Genomic DNA, 23,558 nt, shown 5'->3' with positions numbered 1-23,558 from the left:
GAAATGAGGCATTGGTCGTGAATGGTTGTGTGTGTGAGAATCTGGTTATTGGTGAACTTGGTGAAATGAGGCATTGGTCGGGGATGACCAGAGAAAGTGTATGAGTGGTGTATTGAGGGTAAGTGTAAGTGTGTTGAGTGATGACTTGCATGGGGTGCAAGTGAGTAAATGGTGAGAATACTAGTGGTGTGGGATAAATGGTGTGTGGAGTGAGTAGCGTGGAATGAGTGGTGTGGAGTGCATGTTGCGAAGGAGTGGATTGGGGAAGATGGACCCCTTCACGAATACCCGGGGAGGGTAGTTTAAAGTTAGGTAGAGGGAGTAGGTAAATTGTTTGGATATTGACATCTGTGGTGCAGATAGTAGCAAGTTGTTGCTTTGATGGGTGCATGAGTGAGTGGAATGGCTGGGCGTGTGGGCTTAATTGGTAAGTATAGTTATTGGGGCACTCCGCCACTGGTAGTCTGTCGGCCAGGTGAGGCCGCAGGTAGGCTCTGGGAGCCAGGTAGTGTTCAGTGTAGAGTTCAGTGGGGCCCGAGGATCCTAAGAGAGGACCCGGGTAGCCCAATGCCAGAGAGGGCATCAGCGGGGTGAGAGAGCCAGGAGGGCCTTCCCGAGTTAGGGTAGTTGAAGGAGCATAGTAAGCTCGGGTGGCGGCTTTAGTGGCGGAGGTGCGCAGGTAAGGAGGACCTGCTGGTAGAGCCACACGACCCAGCCTCGAAATTGTGCGAGGGCACAGTAGGAGAAAATTGGGGGAGTGAGACCCCAAATTGGAAGAGCACCACAGGGAGGGTCAATGGGAATTGGTTTTTAGAACCGCATAGTTTAAAGAGGCCAATTGGATTGGCAGGGCAAGACCCCGGGTAGATTAAGTGAGTTAATGTTATTAGAGGATAGCTAGGATCAGAATCTCTTCGCACCGTACACATCCACTCGCCAAGGTGACAGGACTCCACACCAAGTTTTTGCAAATGTTTGGAATGAAAGACGCATCATGACGTGGGTGAGACATTGTGTGATATTCCATCCCTTCCTTCTTGGGAGGGATTGGACGACGAATTTGGTTTAGGGGGAGATATGGGAGACAAGATGGTAGAGACGGAATTTGTAAAGTGTAAATACGGGGAAGGGCAAGGGTAGTGCAGGTTGACATGGGGGGTTACGTACGGCTAGGGACGAGGCTTTCTCCGCTCGCTCTCCCGCACCCCTCATGTTTCATTACCTTGTGATTGTGTGTACCCTTGCGCCCTTTCCTCGCTGACTCTCTCTGCTCTGTCTTTCCTCCCCACCCATGGACCCATATCTTTTGTTGAGGGGAGTGTGCAGGTACCCTGAGCTGTGTGGCTGCACCTTTGCACTGCACCCTGCTACCTGTTGCCTGCGCCGATACACCTATGGACCACACGTCTGTGGCCTGGCACCTTTGCTGGGGCAGACAATCGCGGTAAACATTATCTTGCTCCTGCGGACCACTGTTTTGAAGTGGCCTCGATGCCATGCATTCAAACCACCTAAGTTGGCCCTGCTGGCCAAAATAAAAACAGACACGGTTTGTGCCTTTTTATTAATTTCCTTTGGTGTGTCGGGAAAAGAAGACTAAGTTTTGACGATGGCACACCGAAGACGAAGCAAGAAGACGCCGCAGCCCAGCAGCCAAGCACAAGACATCATTGATTATTTTGAAATGTGATTGTGCATTTATTGATGACTGCATTTTTATGATTGTGCATTTATGGTGTCATGATTTAGGTGCATATTGGTGTATGGTGTATTGGTGCAGTGCATTCTGTGTTTCTCCTTTTCAAAATTTATCTTCTTTCCCACAAAAGAACAGGTCCTGGGTTGTAGTATTGTAAATAATTAGTAGTCTTCTAAATAACATGCTCCCACCGGCTTTATGTGTAGTTTGAGGATTCTTTCCGTAATTCAGTTAATTGTGGGCATGAGTCTGATAGTTTGTACACAACGCAGTAGGTGGGACATATCTAGTGTTTAAAACTGTCGCACACAGGGTGTTAGGTTAAATGTAGAGGGAAACCACACCTAAGTGTCACACTAAGTGAAAAAGTAGTCCTGACCCCTGCATCAGAACTGGTCGTGCTCACGTGTGTGGGTTCGGCTTGAGAACGAGGCTGGCGAAGGAGGGGTGCAGTGTTGCGGTTCGGAGAATGTACATATACCATCATTAAAGGTTAAAGGTTTGCCCCCATAGTTAGTCCACAAGCAACACGTAGGCCACCTTAGAACATTAGTTATGTCATAGTATATGTGAGTATAAGGCCATTCCCATTAGTGATACCTGCGTTGTGTAAAATAAATAAGCTTAGGCCCCGTTCATTTTGCGGCACACCCTCCAAATCGACCTCGTTGGGCAGCATCCATCCCACGCCCTGATTCGGCTAATCCACCTCCTTTGCCAGCAGCATTCGCTGCTGGCAAGGGTTTTCGCTCGAAACCAGCCAAAGGCCACGAGGTAGGCCTGGAAAGGGGGGAGGAGCGCGAGGTCGGGGTGTGGCCACGTCAAGCAGCATGTCAAAGGCGGAGACGGTGAGAGCCAACAACCAACCAGGGCTCGATGGGCATGGCTTAAGTGGCGTGGTAAGAGCGCGGCTGGCAAGTTCCAGAGGGTTCGCTGGGCGGCGCTATATAAACGCGCGCCCAAAGCCCTTGAAAGGACTGATGAGCGAGGGGCTTTGTAAAAGGACTGGCACGATTAGCGCATTGGAAGAGGACTGATGCGAAAGGACTGACGCAACTGCACTCGTTGAAAAGGACGGCCCTTATGAGAGAACTGTATAAGAGGACTGAAGGAATCGCGCTTGCTACCAAAGGGCTTATGCGACGTGATTGTGCAAAGAGGCCTCGTGAGGAAAGCGCATTGGGGAGCGCCTATTCAGCTGTATTGGGAGCGCGTATGCCGTATAGCACCAGTGCATTTATTGCGTATGCGGCTGAGCTGCGAAGTAACCGCCAGCCAACCTTGCCTTTCGCCCTGTAACTGTCCACTCTGCGTAAAAGACCCGCGGGGAGCTTCTGCCACTCTGACCATGTACTTCACAGTACGAGTCGGGGACCGGAGGAAACTGCCTGGACGCCATCATCCCGGGACCATCACCCTGACCTTCTACATCACCGTGTGAGTGTGTCTGAGAGTGAAACGGGCCCGTGTCCAGGGATAAGTATAATACTGTATAAGCTGCACTGTGTGTTCTTCTCCTCCTTCCTGTACAAATTGTAATAAACCAATTTGTTCTTCCTTGTTTCTTCCTAATTCGACCGTATCAGTCCTTTCCTCCATTGGGTAAGCGTGGCACGAGTCAGAACCGCTCAGATCGGGTTAGTTCCTGTTAACAGCTCGGATCACGGCTCCCTATCGCTCGGTGTTTCCACTACAACCGTGGTTCGGGCGGGGTTATTTCCTTGCTTCCTGGGAGGCGTTGGTAATTAGGTATTAGGAATTCGGCCTATGACCCGACCCAACGCTGACCAGAAGGAACGTCATAGCCCCGGATCACGTCGGCTAGTAAAAAGACAAGGGGATTGGTAAGGGGAAAGGCTGACGTTGAGATCCGCAACAATATATATATACACAAAGAATTAAGTTAAGCACCCCCCCCGTTTTTTTACAACCTCGCACATTACAAGTTTGTTGTCGTCAAAACAGTGTAATATACCCATGATATTGCTATATTTTCTGGAGAAGTGATATTATGGTCACATAAAAACATAACAATCATGCCGTTTTCAATATTTTATTCTGAATAATTTAAGGTGAAATTTTTTGGGAATTTTAGGCATATTTTCACCTCAATTTAAGTATGGAGCTATAGGTCCATCACGGACAGTGTGGATGACGTTTATGTTTTCTAACGTACAGTCATTGTTCTGAGAAGACCTCTAGCGTTCTTTGCGTCAATAACGTGTGTAGGACCCACGTGATCGGATCACTGACTCAACCAATCACTTTTTTTCACTTTGATCACTCAATTTCATCAATGGATAATTGCTAATGTCATACCAATCATTATTTGATCTCACATACCTTAGAATATATGCCAATGTATACATATACACAAAGAATATATATTAGGGGGTGCTTACCTTAATTCGTTGTGTAGGGGTGCTTAACTTAATTCTTTGTGTATATATAGAGAGAGAGATATATATATATTGTTATGTCGTATATATACATATATATATATATATATATATATATATATATATATATATATATATATATATATATATATATATATATATATATATTGTTGTGGATATGAGAACGTTTTTTTTTTTGTTGTTGTTGTAGTGTAAATTGTTGTAAAATATCGCCCTCCTCAAAGGGCGTTCCCGTAGTTAGTTCCATAAAGCATACATGAAGGACACCATAATATCCCTGTTCAGTAGCTTATTTCCTTATTATGTGTATTAGGGTAAGGCCTTGTCTTCCATTAAGATGACACTCCATTGCACCAAGTGAAATAAGATAGATTCTCTTTCATTCCCCATTCCCACTCCCAAAACTTCTACTGCCAACTACAATAGCCGCCATTAAGCATGTGCTCAGCTCGGGGAAGAAGGGCGTGCCCGCCCATCGTCATCAAGGGTGGAGTCAGAGGGCCTGTGCCCACCAATCAGGGCCGAAGCGAGCTCACCGAGGGGCGTGTCCTGAAGGCCGGCGGCTTGATCGCCTGAGGCGCTATAAAAGTGCGCGCGCAAGAACCGAGTGTGTGGTTGGACCAAGCAAGAGAGAAGCGAGTGTGGTTGGACCAAAAGGGAGACGTGCAGAGAGTTGTGGTTGGACCAAGCAAGAGAGAAGCGAGTGTGGTTGGACCAAAAGGGAGACGTGCAGAGAGTTGTGGTTGGACTGAGTACGAGAAGGGTTGGACTAAGTGAGAGTTGAGTGGTTGAGTTGAGTTGTTGGACCAAGCAAGAGAGAGGAGTGGTTGGACCAAGCGAGAGTGGTTGGACCAAGCGAGTGTGGTTGGACCAAGCGAGTGTGGTTGGACCAAGCGAAAGAGGTTGGACCAAAAGGGAGACGTGCAGAGAGTTGTGGTTGGACCAAGTGAGAGAGAAGGGTGAGGTTGGACCAAGCGAGAGACGTGCAAAGTGTGGTTGGACTAAGTGAGAGTTGAGTGGTTGAGTTGAGTTGTTGGACCAAGCAAGAGAGAGGAGTGGTTGGACCAAGCGAGAGTGGTTGGACCAAGCGAGTGTGGTTGGACCAAGCGAGTGTGGTTGGACCAAGCGAAAGAGGTTGGACCAAGCGAGAGACGTGCAAAGTGTGGTTGGACTGAGTACGAGAAGAGTTGAGTAAGGGATCCCTAAAAGAGCAGCTCCAGCCACCGCAAGTTCAGTCACAGCAGCTTCAGCCACAGCAGCAGCAGCCACAGCAGCTTCAGCCACAGCAGCTTCAGCCACAGCAGCTTGGGGGCCTTGACGGCAGTTTTTGAGCAGGGCCGCGAAGGAACGGCGGCTGCTAAACGCGCCGATCGAAAGAGGAACGGCGGCTGTTAAACGAGCCGATCGAGAAAGGGCGGCGGCTGCTAATCCCCGACCCGACCGTGCTGCGGGTCCAGCTGAACCTTCCTCCCCCTCCAGCCATCCACCTCCTGCCATTCCTATCATCATTGCCCGCATGAGTCTGTCTTTGTTTGTTCTGTCCCTGGGTAATAATTAAGACTGTAGGTAAGCTAATAATTGCACTGTGTCTCTGATTCTTCTGTATATTATTTTATTATCCTTCCTTCTCCTTGGTTACTTTGAGCGTGTAAATAATAAATCCTGTTACTCTCCTGTATGTCTTCTTCTTCTTCCTCTTTACATTCGGTCGCTTTAGAGGTTTCCAAATTGAATACCTGTGGTGCGATTTCGGCCAACGTCCAGGAATCGGGTTAGTCGGGGTAACTGTTCGGCCGCGGTGCCATCCGCTCGGCAAAACAACATCTTATCCGCAGTCCGTAACAATATATATATATATATATATATATATATATATATATATATATATATATATATATATATATATATATATATATATCTATCTATAATTCCAGCAATCTCTGTGTGTCTGTGTGTCTGTGTGTCTGTGTGTCTGTGTGTCTGTGTGTCTGTGTGTCTGTGACCGCTGTTTCTCGACAACCACGGGTCCGATATACTTGAAACTTGCCAGGTATATTGCTGGGGACCCGAGGATGTGCCTTTTCAAGGTTTTAAATTAATCGGAGAAGTACTTACCGAGCTATGTCCAAAAAACGCTTCAACCAATCAGAGAGCAGCGAGCTATCACGTGTGCCGAACGTGGCGATCAGACTCTGCCTCGGACGGCACATTTGACAGCGTATTCATTTATTTCACGTTGGAAAACTATGTTGCCGTTAAACTATGTTTTAAAACGAATTCAAACTGCGATTAAATTAAAACGATTCATCGTAACTGCGATTTGCGAACTTCCGGACAGTGAAGACTTCACTTCCGGCAGCCAATCACAGAACGCTTTGTTGCGTAGGCGTGGCCGATGTGAGACGAGCGGAGCTGAGCGCGTTACGAGCTGACCGCCATTACGGTACGTAATTCGATTTCTTATGCGCATTATTTCTCCCAATTCAGTCAGAGCGAAGGGCGGAAGCGAAGAGCGTTGTTTTTTTTGTTTACGGGCGTACGGGCGGGGGTAGAGCGTACGGGTAGCGTTTTTTTTTTTTTTTTGGCAAGGAACGGGCACCCACGTACGGGCAATGCCCTAGTATCTATAATTCCAGTAATCTCTGTATGTGTGTGTGTTTGTCTGTGACCGCTGTTTCTCGACAACCACGGGTCCGATCTAATTGAAACTTGCCAGGTATATTGCTGGGGACCCGAGGATGTGCCTTTTCAAGGTTTGAAATTAATCGGACAAGTGGTTCCCAAGGTACGGTCACCGTACTCGCAAGCCGTTCGCTTTGGCTTTGCGAATGGACCAAACCATTTCATGTAAATACAGGGGGGGGGGGGATAGTCACCGTACTCGCAAGCCGTTCGCTTTGGCTTTGCGAATGGACCAAACCATTTCATGTAAATAGAGGGGGGGGATATAATTTTAGATATATATATAGTACGGGCACGCCCTAGTATATATAAATAATATATATACATATACACAGACTTGGAATTTAATATGGAATATTTTTTTTGTGGGGGTGAACTTACTTTTCAAGATGACTTAGAACCAAAAGTTCATTGGAATTATGTTGAAATTATTCCAGATTTTGTTAATGTGACCTTTAAAAGAAACAAAAACCACATTTGACATTTCGAAGCAAATAAATTGATCCTTAAAAGTGATGTGAACTGATATCGAACTCAATTCACGGACAGTACTGTGTTAAACTTCTGTGCGTTTTCCAGAAGTATCTCTTTATTTTGCACATTAGCCAAATTTTTTTTTTAACAAAAACAAAAGTTAAATTACGACTGGGATTACGGACAGTAAAATTACAGTTCAGTACTTCGTGTAACCCCCACGAGCATTCAGGAGAGCACGTACACGTTGAGGCATGCTGTTCACGAGATTTGCCAAGGTTTGGACAGGAATCGCTTGCCATGCAGTTACAATAGCCTGCTGCAATTCACGCACAGAGGCAGGCTGCTGGTCCAAGTTGTCGATTTGACGCGTTAATTCTGCCCACAAGTTCTCTATCGGATTCATATCCGGGGACATGGCAGGCCACTCCATATGCTCCACACCACGGTCAGCAAGAAAGTGTTGGATCATGCGAGCACGATGAGGCCGTGCATTGACATCTTGGAAGACAAAGTTTCCTCGAAAGGCTGCACGAGCAAATGGAAGCAATGTTTCTTCCAGAATGGCCCTGTGCTTGAACTGGTTCAGGTTTGCATTCAGAACAACCAGGTCAGTTTTGCCCCCTGCATGAAAAGCAGCCCAAACGGTCACCCCACCAACTCCAGCTTGGACTCTTGGCACTATACAATCTTCGTTGTAGGCTTCATGCACTTGGCTGCGCATTCGGACGCGGCCATATTGACGATAGACCAGAAATCTAGACTTGTCACTGAAGATCACGTGATTCCAGTGTCCTGGCTGCCATTGACGGTGCTCTCTGGCCCACTGCAATCGGCGCTGGTGGTGTTGTCTGGTCAGACGTGGCTTTCTCAGGGGACGCCTGGCACGATAGCCTGCTTGAACCAGTCATTGGTTGACTAGCCTTCTGGATACAGGCACATTTGTCAGTTGCTGCCACTCAGCCCTAAGCCGATTAGCTGACTTGGTACGGCCATTGCGGACTAACCGGTGCAGCTGGTGAACCACTTTTAGTTGGCCCCCTGAAGGCCACAATACAGAAATGGACGCGGTTGGTGCCTTTCTTTATTTTTAAAGAAGCCAGAAGGCCAAGTGCACCACACGAAGGCAAGACCAGCGGCAGAACATCGGCCGGCTGCGACACCACCAGTGATTTATAAACACTTTATTGGTGCACCGGATGTTGCTGACTGTGTGATGGGGTGGTGCTTTTGGTGCTGGGAAGGGGTGCTCTGCACATTATTAAAGGCCGTAAGGCCACAGAGCACTCGTGGGTTGGTGTATCGATGCTGGCATGCGTGCTCTCTCTATGCATAACATCTGCATGTGTTCCTCCAAAAACAGGTCCTGGATCGTAGTGTAAATATCAGCGTAGTCTTGTAAATAATGCTCCCTACCGGCTGTATGTTTAGTTTGCGAATTCTTTCCGCGATTCGGTTATCCTGTGGGCGTGTTTCTGTGAGGAGAAGGGTGCAACGTCGCAGGGGGACATATTTACTCATTTGTGAATATCTGTAAAACTGTCGCACTCAGGGTAGAGTTAATAGTAGAGGGAACTACATCTGAGTGCCACACTAAAATAGGTAAAAATTTATCGGGTCGGGACGCCCCGAGGGTAGAGAAGGGTGCAATGTTGCGGATATGGGACTTGGCCTCAATATCCGCTTGTAAATACTCCCCTATTTCCCCAATACTCCCCAACTATCCCCAATCCCCCATTCCCTAGTCCCATTGCCTGTAAATAACACTCTGTAGAACCGACCTTCCCCTTTTTCCCCCATTAAATGTCGTGCCCAGGTTCACCGCATCTCACGTAGACAACTATAGGACATCTTGCTAGTTATTCTTAGTCTATGTCAGTTAAGGACTCGTTTCCATTAATTCTGACTCTTCGTTGCACCAGAATGTGATCGTATGGCACCAGTAGTGAGTTTAGGACCTCCCCTTACCTCCTCCCATCTTCCCCATTAAACAACAACAACAACAACAACTACAACTACAACAACAGAGGAGAATGGGGGCGGCGCGGCGCGGGGGAGTGTGCGTCCTCACACCGGCTCGGTTAGCCGCCATTGACCATGCGCTCCGACGGGGTTACCACGAAGGGGCTCCCTGTCAGCCCCTCGTCAAGGGCGGAGCCGGTAACCCCCCCGCACGCACCCAATGAGAAGCAACGGGCCGATTCCATCTGGGGCGGAGCTAACGAGCCGAGGGCGTGTCACTCCACGCCGGATATACGCGGCCACTTACCGGACGTGACGTCAGATGCGCCCCGAGCTTGAAGAAGAGACAAGTCGCGACCTCCAAGCGCTGAGCGAGCTCCACGCATCGACCCGGTATTGCAGTACCTCCGAGAACGGTGCACCCCCTCCGAGAACGGTGCACCTTGAGCCATCGACTGCCCGCTTTCCTTGCCATCAATCCCCGTGTGAGTCAGTTTTGTCCCGTTTATCTGTCGTCTGTCGGGGCTAGATAAGACTGTGTCTAAGTGCCTATCTTCCTATGCTGTCCCTCTTGTCGTTGTAATCTGACCTTCCGCCCTAATATAACCTCCTCCGGAGGTCTTGAGAACCGTATCCCTGGTGTCGTGTGATTTTAATCCCAGCCGTTGTGTCCTTTTCCTTCATTGACCTAGCGTAGCGCGACTCGGCCAAGGTTCGAGTATAATCGGGTAAACGTGCAGGCGCGGTCATACCAAACCGCTCGGTAAACCAACATCCACAACCGCGTCTGTAACAATATATATATATATATATATATATATATATATATATATATATATATATATATATATGTATATATATATATATATATATATATATAGCTATGTATATATATATATACTGTATATATATATATATATATATATATATATATATATATATATATATATATAGCTATGTATATATATATATATATATATATATATATATATATATATATATATATATATATATATATATATATATATATATATATATATATATATATATATATATATATGAGGCTGAGAAATGTAAAGTCTGATTCTTCATGCTGCCCTGTCTTCTAGTAAGCATTGAAATTGGTTTAAAATTCCTTTCGTCAGTGCAGTAGACTGTTTATTCTACCAGGTGAGTGCCAGGGGTATTGCCCCTATGTTTTTAGCCGCGTCGCAGATGCTGCTCATAGAGTGCCCTCTGCTGTTGTTGTTCTTCTTCTTCTTGTTCTTCTTGTTCTTGCAGAGAAGACAAAACCTCAAAGCTCCACCCATTCTGGGAACCATAGCTCCACCCATTCTGGGAGAGCCTTCATATAAACAAATATCCACCATTTTATTAACTCGCATAGCTTTGAGGCCTGTTTTGTAGGCCCGTGGTATCTTCCTCTCTCACACAGTTTTATTTCAAATCAAATTCGATATATCATTTCATTTTTCACAGTCGCTAACATAGTTTTAGACTCGGTTGAAAAAAAACGGGAAGAAAATCCGATGAAAGTTGCCCTTTATAGAACGAAATGAATTCTCAAAGGCCTGTAACTTCAAGTCCATTGACATTTTTTTTTTAATTCGCGGCATGGTCAGTCATACACCGCCCGAAATAAGAGACGGGAAAATGCCGAGATATATATATTTTGTTTAATTCGCGGCATGGTCAGTCATACACCGCCCGAAATAACAGATGGGAAAATGCCGAGATATATTAAAAATTCGTCCATTTGATGACAATTGTCACGATGAAATATTTAATTTATACGTCGTCACAATAATGTGGAGAGAGGAGCATAGCTTCGTTCACGTGTCGCCACACACGGGAAATTGCCGAGATATATATATTTTAAATCGCGGCATGGTCAGTCATACACCGCCTGAAATAACAGACGGGAAAATGCCGAGATATATTAAAAATTCGTCGCCACACACGGGAAATTGCCGAGATATATTTTCACTTTGCACAAAAATAACATCAAGTAATCGAATCAATAGGAATGTCCTGTGCCTATAACATCGACGTTATAGGCACAGCTGCATCTAGGCATTGTGTAACATCGACGCGGCTTTTGTTTTAATTAAAACGTTTTGTACTTGTTTTTAATTGAGACTGAACTATGAATAAAATAAAATGCAAACGTGTCTGGGTTTTTCACCAGAAGATTGTCATTGCTTCTGCTAAAAAAAAAAGATTGTGTATGAAGAACAAGATCAATGTTTGTTGGTATCACTTTAAGACAAAGTATATTGGTATCACCTTAAGTATACAAGACAAAAGCCTTAATATAAGAAGTTGACATGGTAGGAAGAATGAGTGAATGAAAAATACGACAGATAATTATGCACCTGGACAAGCTCATGTTTCTGCAAATGCCACTTCTTGATGCCATTGTCCCGTGAGCCGCTGAAAAGGGCGGAACCAACAATGGCAAGAGACTCAATGCCATCGTAATGTGGAGGCTCCAGGTTCTTACTTGGGTTCATGATACCACCAGTTCCATCCGGCACGTCAAACACCTGATATACAAGGATGCAAAGCAAATGGTATGGTTTCTATCCGATAGAAAACCGATATTAAACCTATAAAACCTATATTTCTATCCTATAGAAATGGATATTTCTAATCTATAGAAACAGTAAGGTTTCACCTTCTCATCATTTATAAGGAGTGTTGAAGCATCATTCAATAACTAGATGGTATTCATAAAACACTTAACGTGCGCAGTCAACTTTCTGTGAGCCAACTCTTCTGTTTTTGAAGGGTTTTTTCCTTTGATATGGCTGCCAGACCACGTGAGCGATGACATCATCATAGTCTCTAATACCATTGTTGTGTCGATCACGCTCAATAAATTTCAAAACTGATCAGACGAAGCATTGTCCCTGTCAAATTACATCATAATTAAGGCACCAATGATGTCATCGTTAACAACACTTATTCCGCATGCAGAGTTCTTTTCCATGAGCCATGTGTCAATTTTTTACATGGAGTGGTTTTGGAGATATAGAGGTGCAACGTTTTTTCAATTTTGCAAAAATGGTGCCTGTACCACGTGACCTATGACGTCATAATTATCAAAAAAATTCTGCAGAGGAAGTGCTCTTATGGTCAACATTTCCTGTCCATCTGACTAACAGTTGCAGATAAAAAAAATTTTCATGCTGATCAGAGCAAGCATTGTACTTGTTGAAATATGACGTCATAATGAAGGCACCGATGACATCATCATCAACATATCTTATTCCTATACATGATATCTTATTCCTATACATGATATCTTATACATGATAAGGAACCTGTGACTTACTCTGATGGAGTGATCCTTAGAGCCAGTAATGACCTTGTCCTGCCCAAGAGCCGAGCGCATTACAGTAAGGGTCATGACTGGTCCCTTATGGCCACACAACTTCCCCGAGGCCTGGAATCTGTAAGAAAGCCACCACATGTAAAATAGTCACAGAAAATAATGACATGCCACTGCACATGAAAACCCATTTCAAAACAGATCAAGATTGTACTTTGACAAAGTTTTTTGGAAACTGAGAAAAGGCTTTTCTTATCCAGCAGCATTGCTGTCATTGTGTGGCATCAAAAACTATTCTTTGTTTCGGATTAAAGTATGTGTAATAATGAAACGCATGTTTGAGTTGCAACATTGAACTGTCTGTAGGGTGAGGTCATCATCGATTACAAGAAATGCTTAAACGTTCTTAGAGGAGAGAATAAAGTTTTCAAATAAATATCTGAATCTAATTCTGATGCACCATACTCTATTATAGAGCGTTTGTGCTACCGGAGCAGTTTCCTGGCAAGGGTTATTTATACTCGGTGGTTTGCCATTGCCTTCCCAGCTGTAGTTAGGGCAGCAGTATTGAATTTGTTCACGGTGCCGGTGATAACTTGCCGACCCCTCATGAAGAACACCGTGAGATCTTTAACGCCCACCAAGTAATACCGGCAGACAGAACGCCAAGTTTAACGTCCATCTGAGGGACGGCACACACATTGATGGATCACCTTGCCTTGGAAACACCGGTATGACAGTTTATAGCTGGGTCAGGACTAAAACCCAGGCTCGAAGGCTTAGAGACAAGTGTGAATACTTCTAGGCCATCCTGCCAGCCCATCGAGCCATCTTCAAATACCAAATGTATTTAAACATTTATTTATTTAAATGTAAACAAATTTGAACATCCCTTTTGAAGATAATTAACAGGATTATTAAATTAAAATAAAAAAACGGGCTTACCCTTGGGTCAGCACACATGCACCTCACAGGGATCTTAATCCGCCATTTTGTTTCAGCATAATCAAAATGCCTTGCTTTGGAACAAGTTGCAACAGTTTCTGTGCATTAGAGCTTCATAACTATGAATTGCTATATACATCGCCATTCGCTAACAAAGGCAGCCATTCCTTATCAACCTATGTTTATAAGCCATGGCGACAAAGTTGTCAGCAGTGTAATTGACTTTTTAAACACGGGTTGTCGTTTTTGAAAATAGACAATGTTCAGGTGATAAAGTAAACAAAGTACAATTATAAACATGTGTTCCGTTGTGGTGCTGTGCACACATGACTCGATTGCCAGAGAAGTAGGCCACAACGCGTGGATACAAACGAAAGTACTTTATTACTCGTTCGCTCATCAGCACTGGGCGGGCTCGACCTTCGAGCCCGCATATATATCCCGAGGCCACGCCTTGCCCCCGGGCGTGGCCGAACGGCCGAAAGGCGGGGCATGTATTTCAGTTCCACGCCCGGACGCTCGCGCCACCCACTGGTGCGCGGAATTATTGACCGTTGTGCCCGCCACACCGTTGTCTTAGTTAAATCTGACATGAGTTAAAAATGCAACCTTCACCAAAATCTAACCAATTTGTCATTGTCAGTTTTCACACACCAGTCACACACCAACCCATCCACTAAGTTTCATCTGAACCCATCCACAACTTTTTGAAATATCCTGCTCATAGACAAACAGACAGACAGGCAGACAAACAGGGTTGAAAACACAACCTCTGTCCATCTTCGGTGGTGGAGGTAACTAGAACAGCACTCGGTAGAGCACATACCTTCACCAGACTGAACAGTTTTAAGATTTGCATCCCATTGACAGGCCAGATCCAGATCCGGATCTTCACCAAAATTGTATCAATCCATCCTTGTCACACACCCAACCTGTCCACCAAGTTTCGTCCGAATCTGTCCATAACCTTTTGAGATACTACCTTGCTAACAGGCAGACAAACAGATAGACCAACAGACAAACAGGGGTGGAAACAACTTCCATCCACCTTTGGTGGAAGAATTGTTTCTACTGCATTCCCCTACAATTTAAACCACTTGTATTGTATGTCCAGGTCGAAAATCCGCTAGAAAGCAATATAGACCAGTAGGACATTTATATGGATCTCTATTGGACATCACGGTTTCTATTGGTTTCTACAGCAACCAGTGGAGTTTCCCATAGAAACTAAACCACATTTAGTTGAAACCAATAGGAACCAGTTGAAACCAAAATTTCAGACATGCAACTTGTCTGAAACCCATAGAAACCAGTAGGAACCTTTAAGTTCAACTTGTCCTGTAGAAACCATTAAGGGTAACTGTTCTGAAAAACCATAGACCAACGAACATACTTTAATTATATTCTGTTATAACCAAACACAAAACACACAGTTCCATATTGAATTGAGTTATAGCTATATGTTCTTTATAACAGGGTTTCCCTGTAGTCTTTGATGTATATGTGAATGTAAGTTGTTTGCCACCCAGAAGCCAGATAGCTAAGATGACAAAGCACTGATAAGGTTCACCAGACGACCTTCAAAAAAAACACGCATGCACACACACACACACACACACACACACACACACACACACACACACACACACACACACACACACACACACACACACACACACACACACACACACACACACACACACACACACACACACACACACACACACACACACACACACACACACCTCCATAAGTATTGGAACAGTGAAGTCAAATTTGTTTGTTCAGTCCCCGCATTTTACGTAAGCAAAAGTATTGGAACAAATGCCTGATGGGTGTTTCATGCTGCATTGATTGTTCACACACACACAAAAAAAAAATCTGTGAATGTCTCGTCTTGGTTTTAGCGTTTGCGTTTGCCTTGGGAGTCTACCCTTGAAGTCAGAAGGCATAAACCAACATGACAACCAGGAAATTGTATTTGAAAGAAAAGCAAACAATTTGGAAGCTGAAAGAAAAGAAAAAGAAAAAAATTGGGCATTGCAAATACATCAATTTGTAATGTCTTTAAAAAGAAAGAAAGCACTCATGTACTTAGCAATAGACAACGATGAGGTCAACCAACGAAAGTAACTTCAGCTGATGACAGAAAAATCATCAGATCTCTGAAGAAACCGAAAACAACTGTCAGTGACATCACCAACAACCTCCAGAGTGCAGGAGTAAAAGTATCACAATCTAGACTTTTAGTATCTAGACTAGTATCACAATAGAAGACTTTGACAGTAGAATTACAAAGGTTACACCACAAGATGCAAACCTCTCATCAGCACCAAAAATAGAAAGGCAATATTAGAATTTGCCAGGAAGTAGAGGTAATCCAGGAAAAAAGTTTTATGGAGGGATGAGACCAAGATAAACCTTCACCAAAGCAATGGAAAGGTGAAAGTGTGGAGAATGGAAGGAACTGCATGTGATCCAAAGCATACCACCTCATCTGTGAAGCATGGTGGAGATAGTGTCATGGATTGGATTTGCATGGCTGCCTCTGTAACTGGCTCGATCATCTTTATTGATGATGTAACTAATGATGGCAGCAGAAGAATGAATTTGGAATTGTACAGAAACATTTTGTCTGCCTATGTACAAGAAAATGCCTCCAAACTCATTGGGTGATGCTTCACCATGCAGCAAGACAATGACCCAAAACACACTGCCAACGTAACCAAGTACTTCATCAGGGGGAAAAGGTGCAAGGTTTTAGACTGGCCAAGTCAATCTCCTGATTTAAATCCAATGGAGCATTTTACTTGCTGAAGAGGAGACTAAAGTCAGAAACCCCTCAAACAAACAACAACTGAAAATGGCTGCAGTAAATGTTTGGCAAAGCATCTCAAAGGAAGATCCCAAGAGTTTGGTGATGTCCATTGGCCACAGGTTCGATGCAGTTGTTGTATGCAAGGGATATGCAACCAAATACTAACTATTATACTACGGAACTTTAATTTACTTTAAGTTAATCTGTTCCAATACTAATGCTTACCTAAAAATGGGAACTGAACATAAAAACTGCTATTTTCCTACAATGGTAAATCATATATCTAGAAAAATACCAAGGAATAAACACCGACTTTCTCTACTCTTACATCATACTCATCTTTTGATCTCGAATCCATGTTTGATCTCCTGATGTTCGTGTTCCCTACTGTTGTTGTGCTTCCCTCTTTTCTCCCACTCCTTTTATGATATGTTATATGTGTTTGCACTTATACGAGCCTCAAATTAGTATACAAAAAAATATTATTGGGTATATAGCAATAAAAATAAATTTGACCTCACTGTGCTAATACTTATGGAGGGCGCAACACACATACATATAAGTATATACATACTGTACATACATGCATGTATATACACATACAAGTACAGTGATGCTTAAGGGTATCATGTTTCGCAGAAATGCTTGGCAAATTGCCTGCACCACGTACTTTCTCAGATCCCAGATGCGCACAAAGTTACTGGCGGCAGCATAGAGGGCGTGGCCAGGATAACTCAAGGCGATCTGATTCACCTGTGACTCTCCTGCTGGGAAAGTGAGTGTGCGGCTTGCTGTGCTCGAGCTTGTATCACCTGCACCGACTTGGCCTGACGACCTGCGATGAAAGGAAAACAATGAATAAACATTCATGATAATATCAAAAATGTTTGTTTTTATTGTCATCAAAAACTGTTCCTATTCCGTTAATAATAATTCCGAGAAAGATTATGATAATAAACAAAATTATTAGCCCCCCCCCCCCCTCCCCCCTGCACAGCATGAGACGAGGTTTTGCAATCACTTATCTGTCTGGTTGTGTGTCTGTCTGTCTGTCTGTGTGTCCGGGCTGCAACTTTTTTTTAACCATTTGAGCTACTGCCATCAAATGTTCACCAAAGATTAATTTTGATAATACGGCTAGAGAAGGCAAATTAACAATTTGGTCAAAAGGTCAAAGGGCAGCATCACATAAAATCATCAATTTTCACCCGATTGACCTGAAATTTAAAGAATTTGTATATCAGGTCACTTAATAGGTTCACCAATCAAAGGCTACAAGCCAATCGTTTTTTTAGATCAAAAGGTCAAAGGTCAAGGTTGTGTAAAATCACCAATTTTCACCAGATTGACCTGAAATTTTAAGAATTTGCATATTGGGTCACAGAATTGGTTCACCAATCAAAAGGTAGAAGCTAATTTTTTTTTTTTTTAGATCTAAAGCTCAAAGGTCAAGGCCGCATAAAATCATCAATTTTCATTTTGTATTTTTAAAAAAAACTTTTTTCGTTATTTGAGCATCCAGAAGAAGAAGAAGAAGACGATTGAATGCGGAGGGGCTTTGCATTTTCAGATGCTTTATCGTTATTATTGTTATCACTTGTTTTGTTGCACGACTAATTTTCTTAAGCTTTTCTAGCTTCACCACACCACACTTCACTTGAGTTATTTTCTAGATTTTACTCCTGGAATAGTCCAAGGAGCCAATTCCTGTGAGAGCCTCAGGCATAAGATTTTGCACAACCCAAGCCACATAAAAGGTTTGATTGATTATTCTGTTAGCTAAAACCTTCTGGAACATTTATAGGGTAGGTGCCACTCAAAATTATAGTTTGGTGTTGGCTTAATGGTTAAGATGGCTGTCTTAAGATCTTAGATCTTGAGTTTGAGCCCTTTTCGTGCTAATGAAATAACACCAGGTGGGTTGACTCAGCCTGTCATCCTTCTGAGGTTGGCAAATATGAGTACCACCTTACTGGTAACCAGGGCACTGCATCAGCGTCACAGACCACGCTTCGATAGAATAATGCAATCAGCAGCCACAGGCTGCATACAAAACAACAGCTCAAAATTATGGTGTAACTTTTTTTACAGGGCTTTTATTGTAAGTGGGTTCATATTTGAGTGAACACCTGACTGGGAAATCAGTCTGGGAGTTGGGTTCTACAGATTAGTAGAATCTGCACAACTGACATTAGTTCTGAAAAATAGGCCATCAATGCAATCAGAACACTTATGACTCCACCCTCTGCTGTGACATCCCTCATCCTTCAGACTGGAAGGCTGCAGCCTCTTCCCTCTCCTTCAGACCATGACAAAATCATAAGATGGTCAAGCACTTGGAACATGTCTTTCAATCTTGACAATTCTCACACTCTCACTATCTCTCTCTTAAGGGACCGTCTGGCACCCCTGCCCCATCTACTTAACAATCCTCTTGAGGAAGTTCAGTCATTCAAACACCTGGAACCACATTTCAAAGTTGGCCTCCAAAGCCAGCCGCTGACTTGGCATCCTCCGTTGTATGCTCTTTCTCACATCTTTCTCAACTTCACAGCGTGGAAACCAAGGCCCAAAAGATTAATGGAATCTCCCACGATGAAGCTGAGTCTAGGGATTTATAACTTCAACATCGCAGATAGGTCGGTGGTCTTTGTCTTATAACACCTCCTTCCTGGCCTTGCACCATCTGCTCTTTCTGTGTTTTGTCCCCCCTTAGGTGTCTGTAGGGCACACACAGTCCACCATCAACCCCCTTCTGGTGTAACGACCTAAATCCAGGATCACTGCTCACCACTACTTATTCATTCCTCTTTTTCCTGCTTGTGGAACCAACCTCCACATTCTCTTCAATCTCATTCTTTCCTCCAGGTTCTCTTCAATCTTCAAGGCAGTTGTTCACCACCATCTCAGATCGTTCCTAATCCAAAACCCATCATCATTTTACTCTCGTTAACCCACGTTAGTGCACACAGGATTATTTATCTGAGATTCATTAGAATATCTGAGAGACAATCCAGATCCTAGTCGGAAGTTTTGGACTGGTCTATGTACAGCATATGTTTTCAGAAACAAATCTTACAAGAGGATTAGAGAACTGATCAATGTATGGACATTTGAAGTCTGCAAGTCTTTTGAACTTGCTGCAGAGGCATGAGGAAAACAGGATACCAGAGTATTCATATCGATTTTTACATATCGATAGGATACCAGAGTATTCAACCCCAATGGACTGGATGGATTCATGTCCTTGAAGAGATGCACAACATACTCCGAAGTGTCGACAATAAAAGTGTGTCAGCTAAGACAAGCTATCGCAAAATATGGTTCTCAAATTACACCAGCAAGTCTAACATCAAACACCAACCATTCAAGGCAATGTTGTTGTTGTTTTCGTATGCAGCCTGTGGCTGCTGGTTGCATCATTTATCTGGAAGCACGTTTGTGCCGCTGATGCAGTGTCACAATTACCAGTGAGCTGGTACTCAATTTGCCGACCTCGGAAGGATGACAGGCTGAGTCAACCCCCCTGGTGTTAATTCAACGATCGACCGGGATTCAAACTCAGGATCCGAGGATCCCAAGCCAGCACCCTAACCGCTAAGCCAACACCAGGCTCATTCAAGACAATGAAAGATGCAGACAAATATGCCACTGCCTTTTAGTGTACTAGTCGATAATCGCAAACCTGCACTGAATCCTGGCAAGGCATATGATATGGACAGTCTCCTTATTAGTCCCCTACCAGTGTACACTGGAGGGGACTATAGGTTTGCACTCCGTCCCTCCGTCAGTCAGTCTGTCTGTCCGTCCGTCCGTCACGCAAAGAACAGTTTTCCGGACTTTTTTTTTCTAAACTCTTAATGCTAATGGTTTCCTCATGATAAGTTACAGATCAAGTTCGAACTTCACGACGTTTCGATCATTTTTGACAAAGTTACGGCACTTTGAACTTTGGTAATTTCCCCAACAGTTTTCCGGACAACAGACTGCCGGTAGGGGACATGTATTGCAGCGCAATACTCAGAATGCTTGTTAAGTACAAAACTACCCTTGAAATCTCCAAGTGCACTGGACAACATTCAAAGCTTAGGATGATGAGGCACTTTGGGAATGAAATTATATTCAACCAGCCCCATGCGAAAACAAAACCTGTACTTGTATACACGAGTGAGTGCCATTTCTCTGCAAGATATTCTGACTGCAGCATTTCAGCACTCCATTCCCCCTTCTGTCACCAGATAATCTATAGTCGAAGAGCGAGTTCTGCACACCCAAAAGAGCATACTAGGCTTCTGGATCACACTGTTAGGATGATCAAGGTGGATTTTCCTCAGTCTGAAGGAATCAGCATCAAACCTTTTTGAACTACATAGACTTGCACCTTGCTTCAGCAAAATCTTGCATTCCAGAGAGCTTGTATTGGTTCCTGCACTGGATCATTTCTGTTGATGACACTGATGATGCTGTCGAGTTCCCTCCTAATTGCAGAAATCAGTCTGACGAGAGAAGAATCCTCATGATTTCTCAAGATGTGCTGCACGCTTTGTTACATGGAAGAATCAAGACTCCCAGACGCACAAGTCCAGACATACCAGAACCTGTTGGCTATGGATGGGAAGTGAAGAATGACACTCCAACGAAAATTCAGCCAGAGATGATGATCAAAGACCCTGTCCCAAGAGGTCTTGTCGAGCTTGATGCAAGTCCCCGTTCCAAATCTGCATTTTTCCGGTCTGACTGTTCCTGCAGGATGAATGGACTTCAATGTAGTGGTGTGTACAGTTGTGGCCAAAAATATTGGCACCCTTGCATTTTCTCAAATAACTCACAATTTTCTCGAAAAAAAAGTTGAAATTGACAATAGTATTTGGTCTCCACAATTCTTTATTTCACTGTTAATATCACAGAACCTTTGTTTTTGTTTCAGAACTTAATATATCTTTTTAAATCAGAAAATAGAAAGAATTTTTTTTTTTTTTTTTGTATACTGAATCGAGGCTCGTCAAAGAGCTAACATTAACTTCACAAACAAATCGACCAGACAAACAAAATACACAAAAAGAGGGAGCGGAAGACAAGATGGGGAGGAAAAGGGGAAGCACACACACACAACATCCGAGAGCAGGGAGATGTGTGGAGGGGAGAGGGCCCGGGGGGAGGAGGCGTGGGAAGGGGGTGGGGGGGAGGGAGAAGTATAAAGCGCAAGGACACCAAGGACTTCCAGGACAAAAGTTGGTATTTCAAAAAGTGGAATTGGGGTGAAATTAGCGGGGGTAGAAAAGATCAAGGTTTTGGATGGGGGAAGATAAGAGATGGTGGTGAACAGCTGTTTTAAAGACTTGGAGGGTGGAGTGGGATTGAAGAGAGTGAGGGAGTTTGTTCCAGAGGCGGGAGAAAAGAGGAATGAAGGAGTGAAGGTGAGCAGAGAGTCTTGATTTTGGCAGTTTAACCAAAAGAGGGTTGCAGGCAGATCTTGTGCGACCTGTAGGAATATTTGCGGGACAGAGCCCAGAGAGAGCTGGGGGGGCAAGGCCAGAGAGGCATTGACAAAAAATTGACACCCTATACTTAATATTTTGACACCCTATACTTAATATTTGACACCCTATACTAAATATTTGGTAGCACAACCTTTGGACAAAATAACTGCAGTCAAGCGCTTCCTATAGCCATGAATGAGTTTCCTACATCTCTCTACTGGCAGTTTGGTCCACTCTTCTTGTGCAAACTGCTCCAGTTCTTCCAGATTTGAAGAGTGTCTTCTCCCAACTGCTGTTTTCAGATCTCCCCACAGGTGTTCAATGGGATTTAGATCTGGACTCATTGCTGGCCACTTCAGAACAGTCCAGAGTTTTGTCTTGAACCATTTCTGGGTGCTTTTTGAAGTGTGTTTGGGGTCATTGTCCTGCTGCAAGACCCATGACCTTCGACAGAGACCCAGCTTTCTGACACTGGGTTGAACATTGCACTCCAAAATGCCTTGGTAACCTCCTGATTTCATGATGCCATGCACACATTCAAGGTACCCAGTGCTAGAGGCAGCACAGAAACCCCAAAACATCACTGAACCTCCTCCATGTTTGACTGTAGGGAAGGTGTTCCTTTCTTTGAAAGCTTCATTTTGTTTTCTGTAAACAAAGAGATGATGTGCTTTACCAAAAAGCTCTAATTTGGTCTCATCTGTCCACAGGACATTCTCACAGAAAGATTTTAGCTTGTTCAGGTGTGTTTTGGCAAACTCCAGTCGGTCTTTCTTATGTCTCTCTCTCTCAGTCCTGGGTCTCCTACCATAGAAACCCCTTTCATCGAGTTGGCGATGGATGGTGCGAGTTGAAACTGTCGTACCTTGTGTCTGAAGGTCAGCTTGAATCTGCTTGGCAGTCAATCGAGGTGCTTTCTTCACCATTCGAACAATCCTTCGCTGCAATCTTCGATCAAGTTTTCTCTTGCGGCCACGTCCAGGGAGGTTGGCTACAGTGCCATGGGCCTTAAACTTCCTGATAACATTGCGTACGGTGGACACAGGAACATCAAGGTCTCTGGAGATGGACTTGTAGCCTTGAGATTGTCCATGCTTAGCTACAATCTTTTGTCTGAGGTACTCAGATAATTCACTGGTTTTCTTTCTTTTCTCCATGCTCATTGCAGTACCCACAGTGACACAAAATGGCAGAATGACTCCTTTTTCTCTGTTGAAACTGGTTGAATCAGTGATTTTTATATTGCAGGCAGCTGCAACTCACCACAGGTGAGTTCAATTCCAAAGTAAAGTAGAATCACCTTCTTGAAATCTCATTATTTCTAAGAACTTCTAAAAGGTGCCATCAATATTGTCCAGGCCATTTTAGGATTTCTGTGTGGCATAAGCTAAGATTTAGTAATTTTTTCAGCTTTTTTTGTTTTGCTCCACTGCAAACCAAAGAAATACATATGTGGATACCAAAATATTTTTTCATTTCAACAATTTTCTGGAAGAAATGGTGCATTATTTGAAAGAAGTGCAAGGATGCCAATATTTTTGGCCACAACTGTATGTACAGTGCCTTCAGAAAGTATTCACACCCTTTGCCTTTTTTCGCATTTTATTGTGTTATAGCCTGAATTTAAAATTGATTAAGTGTGGATTGTTTGTTACTGATCTCCACACAATACCCCATAATGTTAAAGTGGATTATTTTTTATTTTTTTTGCAAATAATTAAAAATGAAAAGCGGAAATGTCTTG

General features: G+C 43.8%; 1 protein-coding gene across 9 annotated transcripts in view; it reads right to left on the bottom strand.

Moving 5' to 3' along the window:
- Positions 1-23,558, bottom strand: part of KIF21A (kinesin family member 21A) — a 255,299-nt gene that overhangs the window by 25,955 nt on the left and 205,786 nt on the right. For 8 of the 9 annotated variants that reach the window (XR_013621375.1, XR_013621377.1, XR_013621378.1 and 5 more), the window contains 3 exons: positions 17,005-17,169; positions 12,575-12,692; positions 11,613-11,783 (listed from right to left, as the gene is read on the bottom strand). Coding sequence is in view for 5 of the 9 variants with exons in the window: in XM_078768210.1 (XP_078624336.1) it covers positions 11,613-11,783; positions 12,575-12,692; positions 17,005-17,169 (454 nt within the window). In the remaining 4 variants the exon portion in view is untranslated. Of the gene's footprint in view, positions 1-11,612; positions 11,784-12,574; positions 12,693-17,004; positions 17,170-23,558 lie in introns of those variants that run through there. The other variant, XR_013621376.1, reaches the window with a different exon arrangement.

The sequence above is a fragment of the Myxine glutinosa genome, chromosome 1, assembly GCF_964187855.1.
Source record: "Myxine glutinosa chromosome 1, kmMyxGlut1.1, whole genome shotgun sequence".
Lineage (NCBI taxonomy): Eukaryota > Metazoa > Chordata > Myxini > Myxiniformes > Myxinidae > Myxine > Myxine glutinosa.
The sequence above is the reverse complement of the archived record's forward strand: the minus strand, read 5'-3'. Positions and strand labels throughout refer to the sequence as shown.